Source organism: Heliangelus exortis, chromosome 3 (assembly GCF_036169615.1).
Source record: "Heliangelus exortis chromosome 3, bHelExo1.hap1, whole genome shotgun sequence".
NCBI lineage: Eukaryota > Metazoa > Chordata > Aves > Apodiformes > Trochilidae > Heliangelus > Heliangelus exortis.
In genome coordinates, this window is record NC_092424.1 from 204,547 (window position 1) to 228,743 (window position 24,197).

At 45.2% G+C, this 24,197-nt stretch overlaps 1 protein-coding gene across 5 annotated transcripts in view; it reads right to left on the reverse strand.

Annotated features, from left to right (window-relative positions):
- LOC139793865 (sodium/potassium/calcium exchanger 3-like) overlaps positions 1-24,197 on the reverse strand; it is a 208,531-nt gene that overhangs the window by 132,792 nt on the left and 51,542 nt on the right. For all 5 annotated transcript variants that reach the window (XM_071738730.1, XM_071738729.1, XM_071738731.1 and 2 more), the window contains exon 3: positions 3,794-3,870. In XM_071738730.1, the coding sequence (XP_071594831.1) occupies positions 3,794-3,870 (77 nt within the window). The remainder of the gene's footprint in view (positions 1-3,793; positions 3,871-24,197) is intronic.

Sequence of the window (24,197 nt, forward strand, 5' to 3'; positions counted from 1 at the left end):
GGACACGTTCCTATGTGATGTACTCTAGGGGGCCCTGCTCTGGCAGGGGGGGTTGGACTAGATGATCTTTCGAGGTCCCTTCCAACCCCTAGGATTCTATGATTCTATGAATTATAATTTTTCTTGTTCGTCCAGCAGTCCTTTCAATTTCCTGCACCAGTCCTCATACACAAATTACAAGTTGCTTTACTGAGCTTAAGCAATAAATTTTTCCTAAGCAAGCTCAAATGCTGCAGTATCCAGGAATTCCCACAGCCCTGCCTTCTCCCCAAGAGAGCAGGGGAGGAAGCCCATCCCTGGCTGTTTCTCCTCACAGACCCCCCATCCCAGGCACAGCTAAGGGCCATCACTGGGACCACCATAACATAGCAGAGGGCTTGTCTCAATTCTGACTGCATTACAGGCTCCCTTCAGGCTGAACATCCCAACCAGCAACTCAGTGAGGGTGTCACCACCCACAGCAGCCCACCCTCTTCTCAGAGGGGACATGGAAATTAATAGCAATGAAGTAATCAGCTGATGAGTTCCAAAGAAACATCTATGGGGGAAATGAAACTAAGCACTGTGGCTCCAAACCTGTAATACAATTTTACTGGCCCACTTTTCCTTTAAAGTGAAGTAGTTTCAACTCAGACCTAAAACTACTGCTAACCTGTTCCTGCACAGTTTTTCCCAGATTTTTTTAGTATTTAGTGATTTACTTTTATCTTTATGAAGCACCAGATTATGTTAAATAATTCTGCACAGCCCCGCCACAGGATCTGCTTGGATCTTTGTGTTTTCCCTCTTATTAAACAACAGGGAGAAGATGCTGTAGGCATCCCCCCTACTGCATTCCCCCAAGACCCTGGTTTGCAGCATCTGCCCCCTGGCTGTCCAACTTCTGTTAAACCCGCTTCACCTTGATGTCTTTCAGAAGTCAACATGAAAGCATGGGAAAAGGGGAGAAGAAAAAGAACAGGGTTTTGCTGAAATTAATAAAACCAATTTAAGGGGAGGTCAAACTTGAGAAGCATGGTGATGACCTGCTAGTCATCACTCCATTGTTCTCCCAACCATTACAAAGCCCCTTTTAAAGTCCAATTTCCACAAAGAAATTTCAATGGAGACAATGCAACTCTGTGTCTGTATCATCTGTCCACACAGTGCAATTCTATGCATGCTCTATTTTGATCTGATATTTGGTGTCTGTATTGCTGGAGGGTGAAAAACAGAATTAGAGGCTCATCACCCCAATATGATGACAACCCCTTTCAGCCCAGACTAAAGAAGCAGGTTGCTAAATGCTGACAGTTGTCTATTTTCAGTAAACATTTTTTCTTTGACAACAGATTACAGTTACTCTCTATAGGAGATGGCAAAGTATGTGTCATTGCTGCTTCTGCTTCCCACTCCATCCAAGGGGATGGATCAGGGCCACAGACAATGAAGCCTAGAGGAGCTTCCCTTGGGATTTGCAGAGCTGGCAGCTCAGAAGGGAAAGTTCTGGGGAAACTTCTCATCTGATGGCCACTGTCTTGGACCTGCATGCTCTGTGACAGCCTCTGACAGCTGAGACACCTGTGCCTTGGGGATGCACAAGCTAGAGCATGATCAATAAAACCACTACGGAGAATGATGGAGCACTGATGGCCTGACATATCTGTCCTGCTGCTTGCTATGGGGGAGGAAACTGGGCATGTTTCTGCTGGGACAGCAGATGCTTACACCTAGTTCTCATTTGAAACTGATTTTTCTTTTTATCCACAAGCAGACAGTTCATATTGAAATTTCAGTTCTCCAAACCCCATCTTGATACATGTTAAAAGTAATCTCATCTTATTCAGTACTGACAAAAAAAGCCTGTGATAAAATATACTATCTTGAGAGCAATTACTAAGCCCAAATCATAATATACTGAAGTAGACTGAAAAATAACCCAATTCATAGCTTATGTAGTCAACTGTATGAAAATATTGTGTTTTCATTGTTCCTAACAGTGAAAAAATACAGTCCAGGTCTTGAATCTAAATAGTCTGGAAAAACATTCAGAGGTACAGATCACACAGAGATTAAGAATTATTTTAGCAACTTGTATGTTAGTGATCTTATTATAAACTAAACTTATTCCTGTAACTTAAGAGATTTAAAAAAAAATGTGTTAAAATCTAAGAAGTGTGAGGTTGCGGCTATAATCATCATCTTTTGCCTGGAGTGACTGTTAGTTGTTTTTCAAGCAGAGAGATTAATTTAACTGCATATAGTTAATCCCTTTCCTAAACACTTTTTTGTATTATGCACAGGGTAGTTACAAGGCTGCCAACAGCCTAATATTTCTCAAAACTCCATTATGATGCATACACACCTTCTGCACAGATTAAGAGCAGCTAACATAGCTCCTTGAATCAACAGATTATCAGCAGATACCTTTCCCTGTGAAAACACAAAAGCTGCTGGAGATGCAGAGCACCGAGGGCCAGGAGGAGGAGCCCCCAGCCCCGGGGATGATGCGCGCACCCCAGGCGGAAGGGGCCGAGCCACGGGCCGACTGCTCGTCCCCACGACATTGCACAGCTCCTCGTTCCCATAGAAACTTGGAAGCCTTGGGTTTTCCAAGCACAGTCAATAGTGATGTTTTTCAACAAATTATTGCAGCCATTTAGCCCAAGCAGAACTGTAACACAGTGCACTCGTGTCACAACATGCAATGCAATGTGATTCATGCTTAAAAAGAAATGATGAATCATTGAATGTAGCTGGCAGTAACTGCTGGAGGTGCCTGGAAATTATGAAATGTTTTTAAATATTCATTACAAGCAGGTATTTTCTTGGCTGCTTAGGAACGCCTCTTCCTCCCAAGAAGTACCAACTTGGCAGTTCTCTTTAAATTAACACTAAATACGAGAAGAACTGTCTTCATCTGCCTAACATAAGCCAAGGAATGGATTGGAAGGGACAGAGCCTCCCCGTGAGAACACTGCAGCTGCTCAACACAAAGTCCTCTAACCATAGCCAAGTGTCCAGTGGACTGGACAGAGCAGGTTTATTTAAATAAATTCATCTTGAGTATCTTTATTTTTGGCCTTACTCATGCACATCACTTAAACTGACTTGCTTGGGGCAGAGATCACAAAATTCCAAGCTCTAGATCTCTGATATTTAGGGAAGTCTTTAAAAGTAGCATCTATCAAAGTCTTCCTGGCACATTTCTGACCTTTGAGGCAAATCTCTTACCTCCCTGATGTCCTCCAAAATTCCCAAGAGGATGAGGATACCTTGTAGCTGATGAAGGGAAGTTACAGTCTTTTCTTTAATATTCAGGAAGAAAACTTCACTTTAGCAACTAAACTACACTCAGGGGAATTCTGGAACACCAATTTTTATATATTTTTTTTTTTTAAATAATCTAATTGATATAAACAGAAAACCCTCTCTAATATCTTTTTCCCACAGCTGTGTGACAAGACACACCATAAAGATTTCTGGGGGAAATTTCTGTGGCTAAGACTTCACTTCTTTTTGAGACATGAGTGTCCTCCCCCAAGCTCCCAACTGTGCAGCATCCCCGTGCTCAGGATGGAGGGCAGGGAACCACAGCTGCTTGATGGCCTCAGCAAAGCTCCTCTGGCTGGAGTCAAGTAACTCACAGCACTGTGTTCACATGACAGCATGCACTGGGCTTTTAAAAGAGCTTTATGTAAAACTGAACCACGTTATACCCAATGTAGTCAGCTGAGAGCAGATGCCCCTGTGGTGAGCACAACAAGCCCTCTCCACACTGATAGGAGAGGAAACACAAAGTCACTAAACTTACACAGAGGACGTGCAGGACCACAGCTCCATGTCTCCTGTCCTCGTTCGTGAAGATGTCATTGGGGAATTCATGGAGAGCTGCAAAAAGGGGGAAAAAAGAAAACTCAGATGTTTAGTTAGCTACTCAAACCTACCACACGTGCTGTTAAATAACGTAACACAAAGCTGCCCAAGTCCTTCTACTGAGCAGCAGTCCTACAACCACCACACCAGAGGTTTTTTGTTTCTTTCAGTCTGTCACTGAACTAGGTACAGTCCCAAGTCACTGAACTAGGTACAAGACTCCCAACTTTCCTGTGCACCCAATGCTCCAAGGGTAACCCGCTGTGTTTGATGGCCAGCCAGGGGCTGAAAGGGGATGCAGCCCAGGACAGGAGCAGATTTGGAAATTGCAGATCAAAGTTAATCTCTACCTCCATACTCCACTCTGCCTCCCCAAAGATATCCTCAACACAAACAAAACATCTCATGTATGGCAGTAGTGATGCAAAGAAGATTTTCACAAAGACATATCAAATAATTTGGGGAAAAAAGCAAGGATATGCATAGGCAGAACTGATTTTCACATGCTCTGTTGCTTACACTGCTCCCTAGGCATCCCCTGTCAGCCACTTCCAGAAGCAGGGAAATGTGGGGCCAGGTGACCATTACAACTTCCTATCTTGGTCAGTTTGCTAAACAATCAGAAGACAAGAAAGAGACACTTTGAAATGAGAGGTGATGGAAGCAGAGCCATGTGGCACTTAGTGCCATGGTCTGGGGACCATGGGGGGAGTGGATCAAGGGTTGGACTTGATGATCTCAGAGGTTCCTTCCAACCCAGCCAATTGTATGATTCTATGACCTCCTGGTTGCTCAAACATTCATAGTTTTGTGCCCTTCCTCCTTACAGCTCAGAAAAGCACCAGCTCCAAAGTAATGAGCTCATACCCAGCAAAGGTTTGCACTTCACCTTGGCTTCACCACCTGGTTTAAGTCCAATGGAGCCATTAAGTCTAGAAATTGCACGCTATCAACTACCTGGGACAGATGACAGCCCAACACACCAACCCAGAAAACAGCATTGCAATTTAATTTGCTCAGTGCACCTTCACTAAGAGCAATAAAATTTTGTTAGATTAACAGTTCTCTTTCCAAAGTCAGATAATCAGAGCAGCTGTTGAAAAGGGCATGCAATACAGTCAGATAACCTTTGTTGCAAATACAGTGTTGCAAGTCATTTAAAGACAAATGACTCCCATTTACTCAAATGCTTTATTACTGTGTTCTAGATGTTAACTTGATTATAAAGCACTTAAAGACAGTCTGCCAATTAGGTTGCTTTTGGTTATAAACTGAAAAGCAAGTGTGAAGATGATATTCTGGCATTACAAGTGCTTCTCAGTAATTCTAGATTTGAATTGCTCAATAACTAAAATAACAGTTTTCTTCTAACAGTCAGTTCCACACATCTAGCCTCAAGTTGGAAAAAATCAAGGTGCTTTTTTACTGGCTTTCACATTCTTCTCATTAACAAATCTCTAGCAATTGGAATTTCATTAGCAATTCCATAGATGATTAAATGGAAAACCAGCTCGGCTCAATCTCACAGCTTGGCTGTCTGTGAAGCAATAACTCACCAAAAGTTAACTACATCTTAATTTTGCTCCTAATGGAAGCAAAGGATTTACCTGGGTACTCTATCTCAGCAGGAAAACATTCTTTTTTACATGAGGTCTTTTGACTTATCTTAATGTACGTTTAAGTGTAAGGATGGGGGTTAAAAAAACCTCCATAACCAACTAACAACACAAACCACCATGGAAGATGCAAGACAACAAAGTTGGAATACCTGGAAAGGGTTCATCCTTCCTCAGCAAAACATCATTATGTGAAAATCATTTCATAGAATCAGAGAATGGTTTTGGTCGGAAGGGACACCTTCCAGCTTTCCACCACAGTTTTGTTCAAGAAATCTTTCTGACCATTCACCCATAAGACATTGCAAAGGAAAGCTGGGGAAGTACATTTTTAGCAATATGCAAAATGCTCTGCTAACACACACATGTGCATATGCTTCCCTCTGCTTCCTGCAGCCACCTAGGAGATTTTAGCATGACAATTCAGACAGACAACGAAAATCCAATCCCTTTATCAAGAGACTCTACTTATTCAAGCAGACTAAGTGCAGCCAAGGTAAAAGGCATACAGAAAAAAACCCACAAAAAAACCCCAGTACAAAACCAGAATATGCTTATTGCTGCTGGTAGAGGTGGGGAATCCTTGCTACCCTTCCTGTGCACAGCAGAAACATCTAATCCTCCCTCCACTTCAGGTTCCCACCCCCACATTGCAAATAAATGCACTTTATCTGAGAAAATCTAAGGTATCCATCACTGCCTTCACCACCACACAGTCTGAGCACAATTGCTTTTTGGGGATTACACTTCAATGTGTGCAATTACAAAATAATGTATGCAAATTTGAAATCTGCTGCATTTTTATTAGATACATCAGGTGCAGATGAGTACAGATAAGAGGAGAGCTTTGCAGAACACAGGAGCTCCTTTCTGAGAAGAAATAAAGAGTGTTGCTGGAACACCACTCTAAAAACAGCTGCTCTATTTTGCCAGTATAAAAACTCGTACAGTTTGTTATTTTGCTTAAGAGTGCTCAGCTTTTGTACAGAAAATAGGGGCAGATTTTGCCAGGCTTATTTTGACTGAAACAATGAAAAAAACAACCACTCTGCCAATGAATCTAAACTCAAAGAATTAAAGATTTCTGCCTAACTGATCCACTCTGCAGACTTTGTAGGTAGTGGGCCTGCAGATGGGCAGGATCTTCACATGAACTTGGCATCTCCACAGACATATTCTGCATGGGCAAAAGGTACAATGCTAGTTGCTAAGAGCAGGCTTTTACCCCTACAATTCTGCATTTCTACCTGAGATGGGAATTCCAGCCCTCAGATGGGAATTCCAGCCCTCAGATGGGTGCAGCCTTGTCTTAGGTTTCAGTTAATTAGAGACACAGTCTCAGGAAACAAAGCACAGGAGCATTCACCCCAACACGATGCAGTTCTATCTTGTACTGGCAACTTGTAAAATTACTAGTACTAGGATTATTAGAATTTGCAAGTAATTGGAGCTAGATAACTTAGTACAGTATGGATTAGCTTTGCAAAGGAGGCTAAGCAGTAAAGGAGCTGTTCCCTTCTTCACAGGGCTATCACAGCACCTGCTTCCCCATACGAGATTTAGAAGAAAATTTTGTATCTGTACTCGACAGAGAAAAGCTATTTTAGTCATAAGACAGTGAGCTGGAATAAACTCTTGTCTTTTTATTCTCAATCAGTGTGCAATTCATTAAAATTGGACCCCTGTTCAGCCCTGTCTTTAGCTGACTTACCAACTGATTTGCATTACCATTGTTTACAGGATTTTCTGGTGTGACACAAATTTGCCTCTGCTCTGCACAGCCAAACTACACCAGGCAGCTCACCCACGCTATCAAGGACAGATGCACACAGAAGATGCTGTGGGACCATTCTTTTGGACGGCAGCAGAGAGCTTTACAGTTTCCCTGCCACTCCTTTACCTCTCCTATTTGATGTTTTCTGCTCTTCAAAGGGATTCATTTAAAAAAAACCCAAGCACAATACTTTCTGGATCAACAGTTCTCAAAGATGCAATGTATGCTAATTTTTAAACCAAGCCTTTATATTGCTAGCCAGCATACCTACTCTAGGGACAGCAATTCCCTTAGGAACTCTGCTGCAGTCTTCATAGAAGCAAACAGAAATTAGGATGTTCAGCCCAGGCAATAAATTATCAAGACAGAAAATTGTCAGAAGGTAAAAAACTGGCTTTTCTGATGCATTCCTCACAAATCTTTCATGTCTACAGGTAAGTCACATCAGTGGTAGGCACTGCAATTTCAAAGCCTCCAAATATCTAATGGGGAGTGGCCCAGCCTGTGTCTGTATACAGCTTTCCAGGGTAATTACTCTGCTCACTGGCCCATTTGACTTCTTTCCAAAGAGCTCTGCAGAAGTGGGCTAGAGGTCCCATCACAGGGCAGAAGATAAGGCTAGAGAAAAGCATGACTGGAAAAATACGCAAGTGGGATTTAGATACCCAACTCCAACACTCAGGAACCACTGGCATGCACAATATTGATGCTATTTCAGCTGTCATTGAAAGTTCCAGAAACAACTATATTTCTGCATCTGGAAAAACACACAGACATGTAGCCGTGCCAAGCAGCTGGGAGTGAGCTTTTGTCCAAGCCCAGAAGACAGATTGTTTGCTCCTGTGCCCAGCTCAAGGTGCTCAGAGCCTGACAGCTTGCAACAGGAAAGTAAACATAAGGCAGAGCAGAACAGAGGTTTCTGAACTGAGTGCCAAGGAGAGGGAGAAAAGGGACCAACTGCTCACCAGCTCTGCTGGGCCAGCAGAAGCAGGTCCACAACCTGAGCACCCCTGCCCTTGCAGCACACAGAGGCAGCTCAGCCCATCACAAGGGGCTGCAAATCCAAATTGTCAGTGGCTTCACGAAGCAAACTGACAAACCAGCAAAAGGAAAACCGTCCTTTAGAAAACTAGTGACTTAAAGACTGTTCCCATACAGGACCTGGTATAATTACCTGGTATAAAAGCTGACAGCTTTTAATGCAGGGAATTTAAAAAATCCCTTAATAAACAATTATCTTTTTTATTTCCATTCTGAAATTTATTATTTTAAACTCAAGTTTAACATATTTATTGCTTTAGGGTTATAAATAACATTATACTCACCACCTGCCTGCACCCTATTTAGCCCAATTCCCTGATATCCAACATCATCCCCTGAACAGCATCAACTCTGGCAGCATTGTGGGCTTTACCAAATAGATAGGAGCATAACCACAACATGCCTGAATTCTGTCCCTCACACAGACCAGGAACCCGCTGGGGTGAGCCCTCAGATGTGGGGAGGGGGCTCCAGAACTGATGGATATGTTCAGCTCCACTGCTTGCAGACTGGCTGGGATGTGGACAGCCCCACACTGCACAGCACACCAATCCCTGCAGCCAAAGCCTATGGAAACAGCTTTAAATCATGCTGCACAGGAGAGCAAGGGACTGTGGAAATCTTGTGTTACCTTTAAAAGCAGTAAGGACTGGTAAAATACCCCCTGAGGGGAGGGTGGAGTACCTTTTAAAAATATTTACATATAAAAATGTTTTACTTTCTGCCAAGTAAAGACTGTGTTTGCAGTACAGTGTCATGATCTAGAACTCAAGAGAGCCAAACTATTCTGATGTATCAATAATAAATCATTTTGCTATTGTTTTACTTGTGTTACCACTTAATTGCTGAAAACAAGCAGCTGGAGCAGGGTGGGGGTAGACCACAGGGGTATAAGTCCTGCAGCATCCCCCCCTGGCCAGAGGCACTGCCCTGTACCTTCCAAGGGTTGGTTCTCAGCAAGCAATGGCTGCTCAGAGAGCATTCTCTGTAGCCTTGCAGTAATGAATTTCTAATTACCAGGAATTAAACACTGGTGGTGGATGCTGAGTTAGCAATGAGCTTACACACACTTCCACTTCCCTGGGCTCCTGCAGGCTGGTTTGCTCAAGCAGAGGAGTCGTGGGCTTGTGCCCAGCACAAAGGATACTGACAGCAAACACGCTGAACAAGAGAGTTCTTATCCAGGCTGGCTCTCAGCAGGCATCAACAACTCACCCAGAGCATTGCTGTCACGACAGGGAGTGTTGCTACAAGCCAGCACCAGTGCATCTATCACTAAGCCACTGCCAGAAATCCCCCTGCAGCACACCTGGGTGGGTGCCATGTCACCTTTAGAGGGAGGGAGGGTGCAGGGAGAGGCGTGGGACACAGGGACAAGTGATTCTGTTTGGCATGGCCAGGTGGATGGGAGATTCCAGCAGGAGCCAGAGGGAGCTTCCTCACTGCAACTGTGTGACCACTGTCTCAGCAGTGGTCCCATCTCAGAGGCTGGTCCTTGGGAATGGTGCTGTGTCATTCCTCCCACCCTGACACTCCCTTCATTACCAGTGGCCTTTGGAAACTAGGCTTTATGGGACAAAAGAGGAGCTGCTGGAGCAGATGCAGCATGAAGCAAAGCAGCCTGAGACAGAGAACTGAATAATGGAGCAGCAGGCTTTGGTCTGCCCACCACTGGGAAATGTTTTGTGGAAAGACCTCAAGTCCCACCTGAGGAACTCAAACCAGATGTCACACAGATGTCTTCACATAGAAATGTTCCGTCACGAATGGCTCATCCTGTGAACTCCTCTTCAGTCGATTTGCCTGTGTTCTCTCACCAGAAAGCAGCCGTTTAGCTAAATATAGCATGAGGGGAGCACTGCAGATCCCACCAGGATATAAATCTCATTATAACTTCACCTTCTTAGTTGCACAGGGCCATTTACTCGGTTTGACAGCTTTTTTTAGATACTAAGCTGTATCAAAAGCCCATACTGGAAGATGTCCCCATGCATCACAGGAGTGGGGAGAGAGCTGAGCACAACCGGAGGTTTCCATCTGCCCCAGCAGAGTACTGCAAGGCATCAACACGTCCCAGTCTGCTCACATGCTGAGGGTGACCTCTCCCAAACCTGCTCTGGATGGGATGATCCAGCACGGAGTACTCCCCAGCTTGTGCCTACTGTCACAAGTTTCCCTAGTACCCACATAGTCACACATTCATTGCAGGGTTTAAGTACTTTAACTGACAAGATAACCCTTCCCAAGCAGCCTCGCAAGCCCTCTCTCAGCCCACCCTCAGGCCCTGTCTCTGCACCACGAAGCCCGTGAGCTCAGAGGGTTTGGCAGGTTCCATGTAGTTAGAGTTACCACCTTAACACCATGACAGATGGCTTTTTTCCCTCACTGATCTTTAGCTTCCCTTATCAACAGGACAGTCTAACAGCTCAGTCAAAATCTAGGCTTCAATTACAGATAGCCTTTATCTCGGCTCTTCTGTCAGAGATCACAAGAGGCAAAGTGATGGGAGCACCACAACTGAAGCAGCTGAGCCTTGCCAAGTACCTGTTTACAGGTGTCTCTTGAACTGGACAAGAGAGACATAGTATGAATAAAATGGGAGCGATCTGCATTTTTTATGAGAACACTAGCTTATATACAGGCTGTAGGAAAGAAAAGAGGGAGAAGGCTAGGGAAAGGGAATATGAGATGATGAACCACACACACCATGGGGAATTCAGAACTGGCAACTCATTTACACAGGCAGTGAGAACAAATATTGCTCTTCCCAGTCCTGGAGGAAGAATTAATGAGGAATCACTGGTTGAAAATACCAAGCATAACACACTTCCCCATCTACCCACCTATGCAAATGCCCCTTGTTGAATATCCTCCAAAGGCCCATTTCTGCCTTGTAGCACCAGTTCTAGGAAAGCAAGCTCTGAACAGGCTTGTGATTTTAGACTGGTTTAGTTTTATCCATGTGTAAAACACACATATATAAAACATGCATGTGTTAATGTACCTACCTGCGTAGCTGCTTGTAATTCCATGCACATCTGATTTTCATACATTCCACATTTGAGATGTTCAGAGCTGTTTAGAAACTGCAAAGTGCATTTCCTTTGAAAAGAGGCACATGAGAAGTGCTCAGCCCTAGGTACCCTATATTCCGTTGTCTTCCCCTTTCTTCAGCCTCTCCTGGTTGTGTGCTGTATTGCAGTGTGCCTCCAGGCTCCAGCCCTGCTCCATCATGTGGCCCTTCTATTGTGCAAAGTGTAACACACACAAAACAACAGCCAGACCCAGAAGAGGTCTCTGAAACAAATGCTTCCCCAGATGCAGACAGTAAAGCCTTGAAGGAACTAATATAAGCAGAGCCTTTGTGAAGTGAAAAAGGTTCTGCCTTGGCCTCAGTGCAAATGAATAGCTTGCAAGGTCAGAGGCAGATCTGAGAACAACAAGCAAATATATCTAAACACAAATGGGGAAGAGATAATAAATAATATGCAACAGCGTTTGGTTCAGAGAGAGTTTAAGTCAAATAACAACAGCAAGTGACCTTTAAAGAGAAGGTTATATTTTTGTTTGTTCAGTAGAAGACTTATTTCTGTCACAGCAAGGTTCTGGCAACTGTTTCCGGGGATATCTTAGCTTTTGTGTTTCTGTGTTTCATTTGAAGATGCTACAGTTATAGTTCTGCTTTGTTTTTGTTCCGTCCCCCCATAGCCCATCACTAGCAGCAATTACTGCTCCTAGAAGGAAACTCACGGAGGCATGAGCAGAACCAGCCATAGTTCTGTTAGAGACCTAAGCACAGCTGACCAGGGACCAAGACATTTACTTTGACAAACACAACACTTGTCCAAAGTTATCCATTATCAGCCACATGCTCTGGTGAGAAATAACTGGCACGAAGAAGGTTCTCAGTAAAACCATAGCAAGAAAAGAACAAATCTCTGGCTAGCTCCTGTCCTCATATGAACTGCCAGAAATTCCTAATAACTTACTGGCTTAACTACAGCTATTCTGGACTTCTAGACTACTTCTGATTCAGAACAGAACACATTCCCTTTTTCATTAGCTTCATGTTGGGGAGAAAATATTTACATTATGCTCATATTGATCAGCAGGCTAACAAAAAAAAGATAATTTTTTGCAAGAAGCGCTTTTAAAACGCCACCCAGAAAGGAGCAGATGCTGCTGTCACATCTTTTCTCATCCTGGGGAGAACAGGGAGGGACTTTTCCAGATCCCAAGATCCCAAGCACTGGATGCAGGGAAGTTCTAAGTTTAAAGGAATGGAGGTGCTCATATTGATCAGCAGGCTAACAAAAAAAAGGTAATTTTTTGCAAGAAGTGCTTTTAAAATGCCACCCAGAAAGGAGCAGATGCTGCTGTCACATCTTTTCTCATCCTGGGGAGAACAGGGAGGGACTTTTCCAGCTCTCAAGATCCCAAGCACTGGATGCAGGGAAGTTCTAAGTTTAAAGGAACGGAGGAAATTCCCTCCAGTATGCTTCAGCCATATCACCATTACTGGGGTGGCTGGGAACCTGGATTAGTGCAAACCAAAAAACCTCCTGAAAACAAACTTCTGCTCTGCTCTGGAGGGCCAGCCCCAGTGTCCTGTCCCTGTCCCCAGGCTCTGCTCTGTGCTCCCTTGCTCTCCCTGCCCCCAGGGAGCAGAGGGGAGCCCAGCAGCTGCCACTCACATGCCAGCACTGAAGGGATTTGTTGCTCGCAAATAAATTTCAATGTTTAAACTGTCCAAGCTCATCTGCGTAGCAACTCTAATACTCTTTAAGCTCCCTCAAATTTCTAAATGCTTAAAGCCATTACAATCTCTTTGTTACTTTACAGTAGGCATCCCATTAACTATTTTCTTGCTTTGATGTAATCAGTGTTTTACATCATTTGGAGATTAATTCTGGACAATGAGGCCGCATGATTTGTCTTTTCTTGCAGCAGACCAGCTTAGAAAAGAGAAGCCCAGTCTGCAAGGCAGGGCAGCCTGTCTGTCAGAAATCCCCCATCCCTGCCACCCTGGGAGCCCACCAAGCCCAGATACCCCCTCCACCACCAGGTGGATGCAGGGTGGGATCCGCGGCCAGGCACTGCAGGCAGCCCGTGGTGCCACAGTCAAAACAGAAGCAAAGCTCTCCTTTACCTCTTCCATCCCAACTCTGCCACACGCAAGGTACTTAAAGTATTCAGGCACTTATACTCTAAGTAAACAGATTTTGTGAATCAGAGCAAGTTACATACTTCAGACATCCATCTATCTGCTCTTTGCATATTAAACTGACATGAAAAATTTCCACGCAGAGTGAAAATTATGTATATAACTAATGCATCTATAACAGGGAAATTAGAGTAATCCTTTACTTTGCTAGATTAATGAGCATACATTAAAGGTAACTCTTGATGATGCAAGCAAGTAGCATTTATTCAAATGAAAAACATGATTGCTGCAATCAGTTTTGCAGCCCATGCCCCATATTGGCAATACTGCCAAAACAAACCACCACTGAGACTAGCCAACAAAAACCCACCTGGAGAGAGCCAAGTTCCCACAAACACCTTCACAATGTACGAGCAAGCATTCTCTTGACATATTTCTGCATGCACACAAGAGAAAAACCTCATTTGCACATGTCACATAAAAGTTTGTGGCCTTTGCCTTCAGTCAAAACACACACTGGGAGGGCTTTTCAGGTGACAAAGTAGTGCAGCTCTCTGCCTGGCTAGCCATCCCACAGCACCGTGAGCTCACTCGTGCCCTTCAAACATCACTGTGTCTTCTCTAGACCCTTTTTCACTTTATTAGGACTTTTGAATACCCATCTACTCCTCCAAAAGTACCCCAGGAGCCTCAATGCTTCATGTTGCCGGTACAACTAACAGGTCCTCCGTGCTATCTGCTAAAGGTTTGCGGATTGCTTAAAACAATTCCTTCAGCAACCACACCATGACGTTCATCATGTCTGGGCTCAGCTGGGAGCCTTCTCAGCTCACCAATCACCATGTCACCAGCTTTTCCCTTACTTAAGGCTGAGATTTCACCATTTTTCTTATGGTTGTTTGCATTAATCGTGCACTTGCTAATGACCATTTCAGTGAAGAGTGATATGCTTTCTGTCCCAACATGCTTGATAAATCACTTACTGTCCAAAACAGTTCAAGGCTCCCATTTATGGGAATGAAGCAAATGCCCCAAGCCTCCCAACTCAGCCCTGGTATCACTTCTACTTTGCTTCTACCAGATTTGTCTCAGGGCCCAGTACGGACACTTTGGTTTTGCCCCCTTTCTGCAAACACCAAGCCCTGCCCCTGCCCAGCCACCTGGACATTGCAACCACCGTCCTCCCAGCACCATGTGATCCAAGGGAGGAGGAGCAGGCCATCAGACCTGGGGACTCACCACACCAACACAATTTAAAGCATGCTCATTGTCTCTACTGAGGGCATTCAGCAACTACAAACTGTACCAGGCCAGATGAAAACTGGAAACAACCACAGAAAGAACTGGATGCGGCAAATGAGATCCTCCACTGATGGAAAGCTCTGTGGTCCTGTCTAAACTGAGGGTGAAGATCTCTAATTCAAACTAACTCAGACAGATAATCTGTCACAACATCCCCTTGAAAGGGAATGCTGAGGGCTGAGATCAATGGTACTGAAATTTCTCGCTCTCCAGCACAGCCCTGACAGAGCGCACACTTTCTGCTCCCCACATCTCAGCTTCTGAATTTCACAGGAGGAAGCTCAAAAGACTTTTGTCCCTTTTCCAATTACCTATATAGTGCCATTCTTCCCTCCTTCTCTCATTTTGTCCAGAAGAGCATCCTTGATGGAGAAGCTCTGTGCTCTTTAGGAGATTTCAGGCAAGAAGTGAGAGCTGTCCGGGTCCAGATCCATTGAAAATCCATGCACAAGCATTGTTCTGAGCACATGGCAGCCCTGGCAGGATGGAGGGTCAAGGATTGTTCTCCCATGATGGGCTGCCCTGTCCTCTGGAGTTTTACTTACAGATTTCAGTTTTGCCTTTCTGTTTCTGTCCTAGCTGTTTTCTCTGCTCTGTGTGTGGCAATCACTTACCTGGCTGGCATAGAAATACAAACTGATATAAGCTTCATTTGTGTGCCTATAAAAAGGTCTTACCGAGGCTGCACACACGTATGTGTGTATGTACAGACATGTACTTACCTATATGCACACATGTATACATATAACCCACCAGGCACACACATGCAATACTATATATATTTATTTATCTGAGGTGGGAGAGCCTCAAGAAAAAGGGGAATCAGTGCACTTGGGTTTTATACTATGATTACTGTGGAAAAGTGAAGAAGCATCGCGTGCAGATGAAGCAAGGAACACAGCAGGTTCCTCAGCAGTTACACATTTTGCTTTATGGTGACAGACAGGCTTAGAGCCTAATCTCCGGCATAAAAATCACATCAATCAATGTCAGCATAATAATCATACATCACAAAGAAAACACTGGCTTTAAATAGGTATCAGCAGTTGCAGAAGACAAGGCTCTTCCAGAACTCCATCTCTGAAGAGCCTTTTATCTCTCTCAGAAACTGAAAGCCCCTAAATATAGGACTACTATTAAAAATTCATGAGCTTTAGCAGCTATTTATCAAAGTCATGGAAATAGGATATTTCCATGACGGTGAATGGCTTGACATTCATTTCTAATAAGCAAATGTGCATTTTATTACCATTTTAGAACAGAACATTGCTACCGATACCCAAGGAACATTGCATTGTCACCAGGAGTTAACATTAGGCTTTGCTGCAATACACACATTACTTCTGCTGTCTGGATGCCTCACACTTATTAGCTCATAGATGATGAGCTAATAGGTCTGTGGAGCATGTCCACGCAAGGCTGCTCAGAAGGACCAGCAACTGCTCCCTGGAGATGGGGTGGTTCTTCGGTGCTCCTCTCAGCTAACCGTGTCGCAAACCATACTTAAAATACACCTTCCTCCAATTTATGCAGTGCTGTCCCCAGAACAAATCCATGTGCAGAATGTCCCAGCCCTCAGTGGCAGAAGCCACTGCAAATATGCAGCATCACCCTGCACGGTGACAAACACACAGGTGATGATTGGATCATGAGTGCTCCTACAGCCCCCTGCCAGGTAACCATGCTAAATGGGATGCTGCCTCACCTGCTATTTCCTACTACAGTGACTTAACCTTAAAGGTTTAATGAGAATACAGCCTTACTTACAGAAGAGGTAAAAGAATTGTTCCCCTCTAATGGTTTAGATTCTTTACATCTTTTAGATACACAAACTTTCACTCACCTTCTATGTTGATTTGGAAAAAGCAGTGGCTGCTGTCTGATTGGATGGCATAAAGGAGAAGCAGAAAGGAAGGAGTAACCCCTTCTCCTCTCTGTCAAGAGAAATTTGGCCAGAAAAACCAGATGGTTTGATTTCAGTGGATCCCTGAAAATTTTGTTCTTCTTCAAGCAGGATCACCCAGAGCAGGCTGCCCAGGGCTGGGTCCAGAGAGGTTCTGGATCTCTCCAAGGACAGAAACCCCACAACCTCCCTGAAAAATACCACTGGGAGTATTTTACCAAAGCTTGGTATTAAGTCAGAACAGTCTTCATCCTTCTGAAGTGCATCCTAGCAAACTGGGCTAAGCTAAACATGATTTCCTGCTTGTTTCTAAGTCTGGATAAGAAACAGAGAAAAATTCCTTCCCTGTTCATAAATAAGTAAGTAATTCCCTCAACACCATTTCCTCCTGACTTTTTTTTTTTTACATGCTTTGCAGCTCACACCTTTAATACAGTTCCAAAACATCATAACAACATTACTAAGAAGCTTTATGCTCTGGCAGCTGCAGCTGTCATTTGAGAGATATTATTTAAAATGTTTTATCTTTTCCTTTCTACATACTTTTGAAGCATCCAAGGAAACCGTGACAGAAAGCTTTTCAGGCTTGTAACAACAACAACATAATCTTATTCATAAAAATATTTTATTTTTTGGTGTTATTCCCTCCAGGAACCTACTTCCTTCCAAACAAGACACAGCTATAGGGTAGAACCTCAGCTGGGATAAATGAGTCTTTGGGCACCGACTCAGGGAGGCTGGGGAGAACACTCCTGCCCCTATAGATGTGTGCTCCCCTCCCACATAATGAACCTCTGACTCAAATGTATGGCCCCAGCAATGAAATGAAACTCCACAGCAGATTGTGAAACCACAGTGAGGGATCTGAAAGGCTTGTCCCACATCCACTGAAGGCTGCACATCTTGGATGTCAAGGACAATGTAAGCCATGATTTACAGTCAGCTAGAGAAGGAGGGAAAGAAGACTCTGCATAAGGGCCAAGCTGACAGTGCAGGACCAACCCAGCTTGCAAAGCCCCAGGTTTGCACTGAGATGCCCAGAGCAGCAGAGAGCACAGGCTGGGGTTTTCCACTACTGCTGTTTTGGGTTCAAACACTAGCATGTTCAGGAGGGATAGCTGAAATGGTGCAGTGAACATGTGTCACGAGCACCTGTAAATGGGTCAGCTGAGCTGGAAAGTTCAACACAAACCAAAAGGTGCAATTATCTGAGCTTGCAGCAAGCTGAATGCACATCAACACACTCTTAAGCCCACTCAGCAATGTGCTGGGGCACACGAGTAACTGCACTGAAGGACATAAACACCCCCAGACTACTCGCAGGCTTAGGAACTAGGCATATAATGAAAGGTGCTTCTAAACCTGAGCTTCAGAGGATGCAAGGCCAGGGCAAGCTCCTCTCCCAGGCTGGCAGGAGGTTTGGCTCACTAGCCCTCCCACCACAAACCCCCCTGGCTCTGCACCCACCAGTGCCCAGGACGGACAATGGCACACATGCCATTTGCTTCCTCCTTCTTAAGAGAAAACAAAAAAGGCAATGAAAAAAGAGGCAACTACAAGGGCAGCTTTAATTACATGTAAATCCTCACATGGGCAGGGCTCTCTTTTTACGTGTGGCTAGAGAAAGGACCATCTGTTTTATAAAGATACTAGGCTTTTTTTTTAATTTTTTTTAAAAATCCCAATTATATTCTTTTCCTCCCTCTCCTCCCTAAATTGAAGCATTGCTGCAGTAATATCAGGAGTCTTAAAAGAAGATTTTGTTTTTAAATGAGTCAGTCTTTAAAGTGGGATTATACCTTAGAAAAGCCAACTAGGCTTTCTATCAATTTCAGTTCATTACTCTAGAAGAGGCTGTTTATGGAGCAACAAATAAAAAGCGTTTATGTGACAGCAGACGAGTTCAATGAAAGCCTTCTCCTTCCTTCTGCCTGTCCAGAGAAGCTCTCTGGTGCTCTTTTAGAACTTGTCCACCAGCAGCTTTAGCAACACTAGTGATGCTGGCCCTTCAACAATTACTCCCAGCATTTTCCCAGAAGGGAGGGTGAAGCTGTACAGAGCCAGATGGAGCTGCTTAGACATGCCACAAGAGGAAGAAGGGTGGCCTTGATTCAGAGGTCCCACTGGCCAGACATACGGCTAAGAAAGGAAAAGCCAGCCTTGGAAGGGGACCTGGGCACAGCACAGCAATCTGTAAGGGATTTTAAACTATTTCTCCTCTTGCATCCCTCCCAGCTCTGTTTTTTACAGCAAAATCCTATGTCTTCAAAAGGTCTGCTTGCCAGGCTCATGTGTGCCTCACTTAAGAGGTACAGTTACAGCTGGAGAGAGGACAGCATCACAGAGATGCTTTCAAAGCATTATTTAATACCTTCTGCTTTTAAATCAAACATCACACAACTCATTACCCTATCCCCCCTGTGGCTGTCCCATCTTTCAAAATGGAAGAACAAAAAAGCAGCATTCTGGCCCCTGAGGAGCTCTTTCTTCAAAGGGCTGCACCTCTGAAGAATCTAGACATGGAAGGCACATTGTGCACAGCCCCTGCCTGCTGCTCGGCAGGGATGGAGCTGCTGGAGGGATGTGTGGATCTGCAAGAACCTCCCATTACACATTGCTTTTCAGAAAGCATGTGCCAGAGGCTCTGCAAGCAGCAGTGTGCAGAACAGCAAGAGCCATGCTCTTCCCCCTGCTCAGAGGCTGTAGGTGCTCCCTGGGGATGGCACCCAACAACCTGCTGGGTCCAGGAGAGACTCCCTCAGGGGTCACAGATACCTTCAGCTGCTGTGCCCAAATACTTGTGATGTACAAACAGAGAATTCCATGGCTGCTTTCCACAGCCAGATTCACATTAAATCCATCTTAGGGACTTGCAAATACAGTTCATAGGGCACTTCATTAAAACCTCCTACAGACACCTGTGAAGGACAGTGCTGATTCCTATGATCTGCTCTGGCAATCTGCAACATCAGTCTTCCTAAAACATACTTGTGACCTTCCTAATCCATGGTAAAAGTGCAAGTGCTTAAACTTCAAGCACTCCATACTGCAGATTCACTGAATTCCACAAGGCCAACTCCACTGCTGGAGAATTTAAGCATATGCTGCAGTAATAAGCAGACTAGGGCTCCTGAAAGCATTAACACAGAGAACAACCACTTGCGTAATATGGTTACGGAGATAAAACCAAGAAAGATGAAAAGCCTCTCCCTCTGTTTTATTGGGCCAGCCAAAGCACTGTGTCAGAAAGGATGCTGGTCCAGAGGCCTTGCAAGACGCTGGCTTGGAAAGGCCCAGGGAGGAGAAATGGCCAAGGTGTGCAGTGGACAGGCTGCAAACAGCCCTTGGGATGCGAGTGGGTGTGTAAAGGTGACACACCATAAACAGCCCTGGCAAACAAGCCAGGCTTTGAGAGTTGTTCTGGTGATTCAGTGTGTGAGAAAGAGGGTTTCCTCAGCCCCAGATGACACAGGCACCGAGGAGGTGACTGCATGGGCTAATTTCCTCTTCTGACCTGCCTGCCTCTGTGTCACACTCAGGGAGCAAACACTTGGCACTTCCAGAACATTTTGGAGACGATTAGCTATAAGGGCAATGGATTTCAGTGGCAATCACACAGCTAAATACCATGCACCCCTTGGTGGCATAACCTTTGCATGACTGTTACACTTTTCCGCAGTGACAAATCTGCAAACAGCCTTACAACTCTCCTGCAGAAACACTCCCCTGCCAGGGGTGCATCCACTAGAGAACACCCTGTGCCCCACAGCAGTCCCCAAATGCATATCCAGACATCTTTTCAGCAATGCACGAACCCAAGCACAGAATCTACTTCTGCTGGGGGCCAGGCAAAGCCCAGCCAGGGAGTCTGGGAGCTTGGGAGCCTGTCCCTCACTGCATGCCTGGGGCTTGTCACCAGTGCCCATCACCCCTCAGGGCATGAAGTGTGTAAGGCAGCCTTCCCCACAGGCTGCCATGTATGCAAGGGACTTAGGGAGATGTGTGTGCAGAGACTGAGGTCCTGTGGCAGCGCAAACTTTGGGTGTTTGTGAAAGACAACCACTGCTAAGCTTCACGGCACAAGGCTGCTGAGCGCTCAGCTGTCACCGAGATCTCTAGGAAATGGTCACAAAATGGTAAAGAACACTATGGATGAAGCTGTCTTGGAGAAGAGGATTGCTTACGGCCAAGCAAAGCACCTCTGTGCATGCTAACAACCCACTTTATGGCAGGATCCTCCCAAATGCCCAGATGGCTTCAAAGGAAAAGCATTACTGAAAGGCAAGAGAGTTTCTGGGGCTCTTGGAGAACATCCACCCATCCATCCATCCATCCATCCACCCATCCATCCATCCCAGTGGCTGCTGGTGGCTGACAGGCAGCCTCTGCCCAGCAGTGAGATTGCCCCGGACAGGGTGTGCACCACTGGGGGGGAGAGATGCTCAGCTCCTGGGCCAGCTCTGCTCTCATTAGGGTCAGTGGTGAGACCCGAATCAACTTGAGCAGCAAACTTGTGAGCACCTCCAGCATCCATGCTGGCACACATTGGCAGCACTGCCATACCCTTCCCAGTCACAAGTAGCTCAGATGACACCTCATAGCAGTACGTTTTGTCATCACAGGGTTAGCTTCAGATCCAACCTAACACTCCTCTTGCCTCTGACAAAGAACATGGAGGGCTAAATACCTCACACACAACTGTTCAACCCAGAACAAGTTTTGTTGGTGAAGGAAGGAAAAATTATCTTCAGTGTTTTAAGTAAGTGCTGCAATTGGCATCTTTGGGGTGAAACCACATGTCCTAAAGCACAATGGAGTAGCAGGGGAGTTCACTGTCACAGAGGTGACCACGAGGAGATGTCACCACATTGCTTTTGCAGAGTCTCCTGCCATGCCTTAGAAAGACAGCTAGAAACTTTAGAGGCTTCAAAGGCCAGCTAGCTAACAAACAGTGTGTTCAGCGTGCCGTTGGGAGCAGCCTGGATGCAAACAGCAAGCAGAGACAGCGAGTCGTGAGCAGGGAGGCAGCTCTTCCCTTCTGCAAGCAGACTAAGGTGTACAAGTCAGGCCCGACTGAAATTAGTGCATTCATTAGCATCTCCTAATGCACCCCTGCCAGATCCCAGCCGTTTCTAACTCCCAAATCCTGCCTAGGTTGAAAGTTAGACATCCCCTTCCTTTACAGCTAAAGGCACAAAACCTGGACATGAGAGGCATTTAAGATGCAACCAGTTTCCTTCCCCTGGCTATCATTTCACTACGGTCAGAAGGAAAAAAATACTAGAGGGTAACAGGGCTGAAAAGAGAGTTGCTGAGAAGAGATCTAGCAAACTAATCCCATTGCTCTGTATGAACCAGCAGCACAGCTTGCTCCTGCATTTCTGCAGACAGCTCATTGTGTCTTGGAGGGGGGCATCTGCTCAGGTTTGGGCAGGCTGTGTACTCCCAGGGCTGAGACACACTGCGGGAGGCAGCCAGGTCTTTTTTTGTACATCATAACCCTTCTGCCCTCTGTGCAAGCCTCACAAGCCCAGCCCTTCCTGTAACCCAGGCAAAAAAACCTACATATTTTTCTTTCCTCCCACTCTTTTCCATCTTTCTCCCAGCTCCAGGGTGCCAGTTCCCTCTGTGAAGGGCCTGGGGAAGTCAAGCATCCCCTCCACTTTCCTCCTGCCCAGTGCCCCTGCAGTATATATTAAAGCAAGTTGGAAAAAGGAAAAAAAAACAAAACCAGGCAACCCCCTGTGCCCACCAGCCCCTTGCTGGGTGCCCACCACCCTTGCAGGGCAGCTAGAGAGACCACATCCCCTTGACACCCCTCCTCCTCTGCTTGGGGCTGCCTTTGGAAAGTTCTAATGGTAAAAAACTCTTGTCATCCCAAATAAACTGAAAATGGCATTTTCAATGAAAGGCTTTGATTGAAATTGGCATCTCTGAGCTGCATGCTGCCAGCAGCCACGTTCCTTCCAGGAGATAGGCTTTATGGCAAGCACAGTATGGAAACCTCAGCTAGGAGACTGTGAATGGGATTCATGCTGCTATAATCCAAGATGAATGGAGAACTACTTACAGAGAGGAGTGTTAAAGAAATAATTATTGAAATGAATTGTGGGACAAAATCCACAGAAAAGCTTTTCTCTAGTGACACGAGATCACATTCTTCCAATGCAGTGGAGGTTTTTCCATCTTTTCTCTAGATTACTTCAGTAACAGCTTTTGGAGAAGAAAGCAAACACAACAAAAACAGGAATATATATTCAGAGAAGCAACACCCTTCCCAGGGCACAAACATCAACAAAAATGTAACACAAGGCCATTGGGATAAACACAGCCTAATATCAATAAAAATACAGCAAGGCTCTTGAAACAGACCCAGCCCCCTGGAGCTGACCCTCGTACTGCCACCAAACTCCTCTGTTTGTCTGCCAGCTGAAACTACCAACACTGTAAAACCAGAGATTTATTATGGGAACGAACTCTCTTCCTCAGGATGACACAACCCTAAAGCAGATGCATGCCAAATCAAAATCGAATGATCAGCCAAAGTCGAAGTGTTTTTTATAGTACAGATGAAAAGCAATATATTGCACTGATAGTGTCAGTCACCTAATACTAGAGAGTTATGGCATTTCTGCTACAGACCCTGTTAGAAGAATCAGCAGCATATCTAAGGCAAGTCTCAGTGAAGCAAAATATCACCAAAGAGCAGCTGATAATTAATGAGACAAAAGCCACAGCTCTTCACCGAAGAAAATCCTCCTGTATGTTTTGAGGAACAAGATAAGTATGGCCAGATACTGTATCTGCGGAATGCATCTGCACTTTCAGCTATGAGTAGAAAACAGGAGAGGAAAGCAGCCATAGGGAGTGCAGCTTGCCAGCTCTGCCATCCTGCCCCGCACCTGTGCTGTCCCCAGCCATAGCCTGCTGGACCCCCCTTTCCTATCCTGAAGGATGTACAGCAGCTCCTGAACAGAAAAACAAGAGTGTTCCTCAGGGACAGACCCAAGCTTCTCCTGGGAGAAGGAAGGAAGCCGTGCATCTCCCTGCCCTAGCCCCAGGTAGTTCATCCCCACCTCTCTCAGCACCAGGCACCTTCAGGTGCCCTGTATGACCCCAGCAGTTACCCACCAGCTCAGGCAGCAAGGTCTGTCCAAGCAGTGGAATGATCGAGGTCCTGCCATTACTGACTGGAATTAAATAAAACAGTACTGTTGCAGCTGAAGAAAGGTCTGTGACTAGGCAGAGATCAAACACAGGCCACTAACAGCACCCAGAAGGACAATACATGCTGCTACTTAAAGCAAAGAGGAAGAAAGTTCAGAACCTACTTGGCAGTAAGAATGTTGCCTTCTGAAGCTCCAGCAACTCCATCCTGGGTGTAGGAAACTGTACTGGGCCAAACGAGCAAGACTTGAGCTCTGCCTTCCTCCCCAGCCTTCAATATATTCACAGTGTCCCTCAGCAATGATGGGACCCCTTGGAGATGATGGGACAAGACAAAAAGGGCAAAAGGACCCCTGCATTGGTGGTCTTGCATCA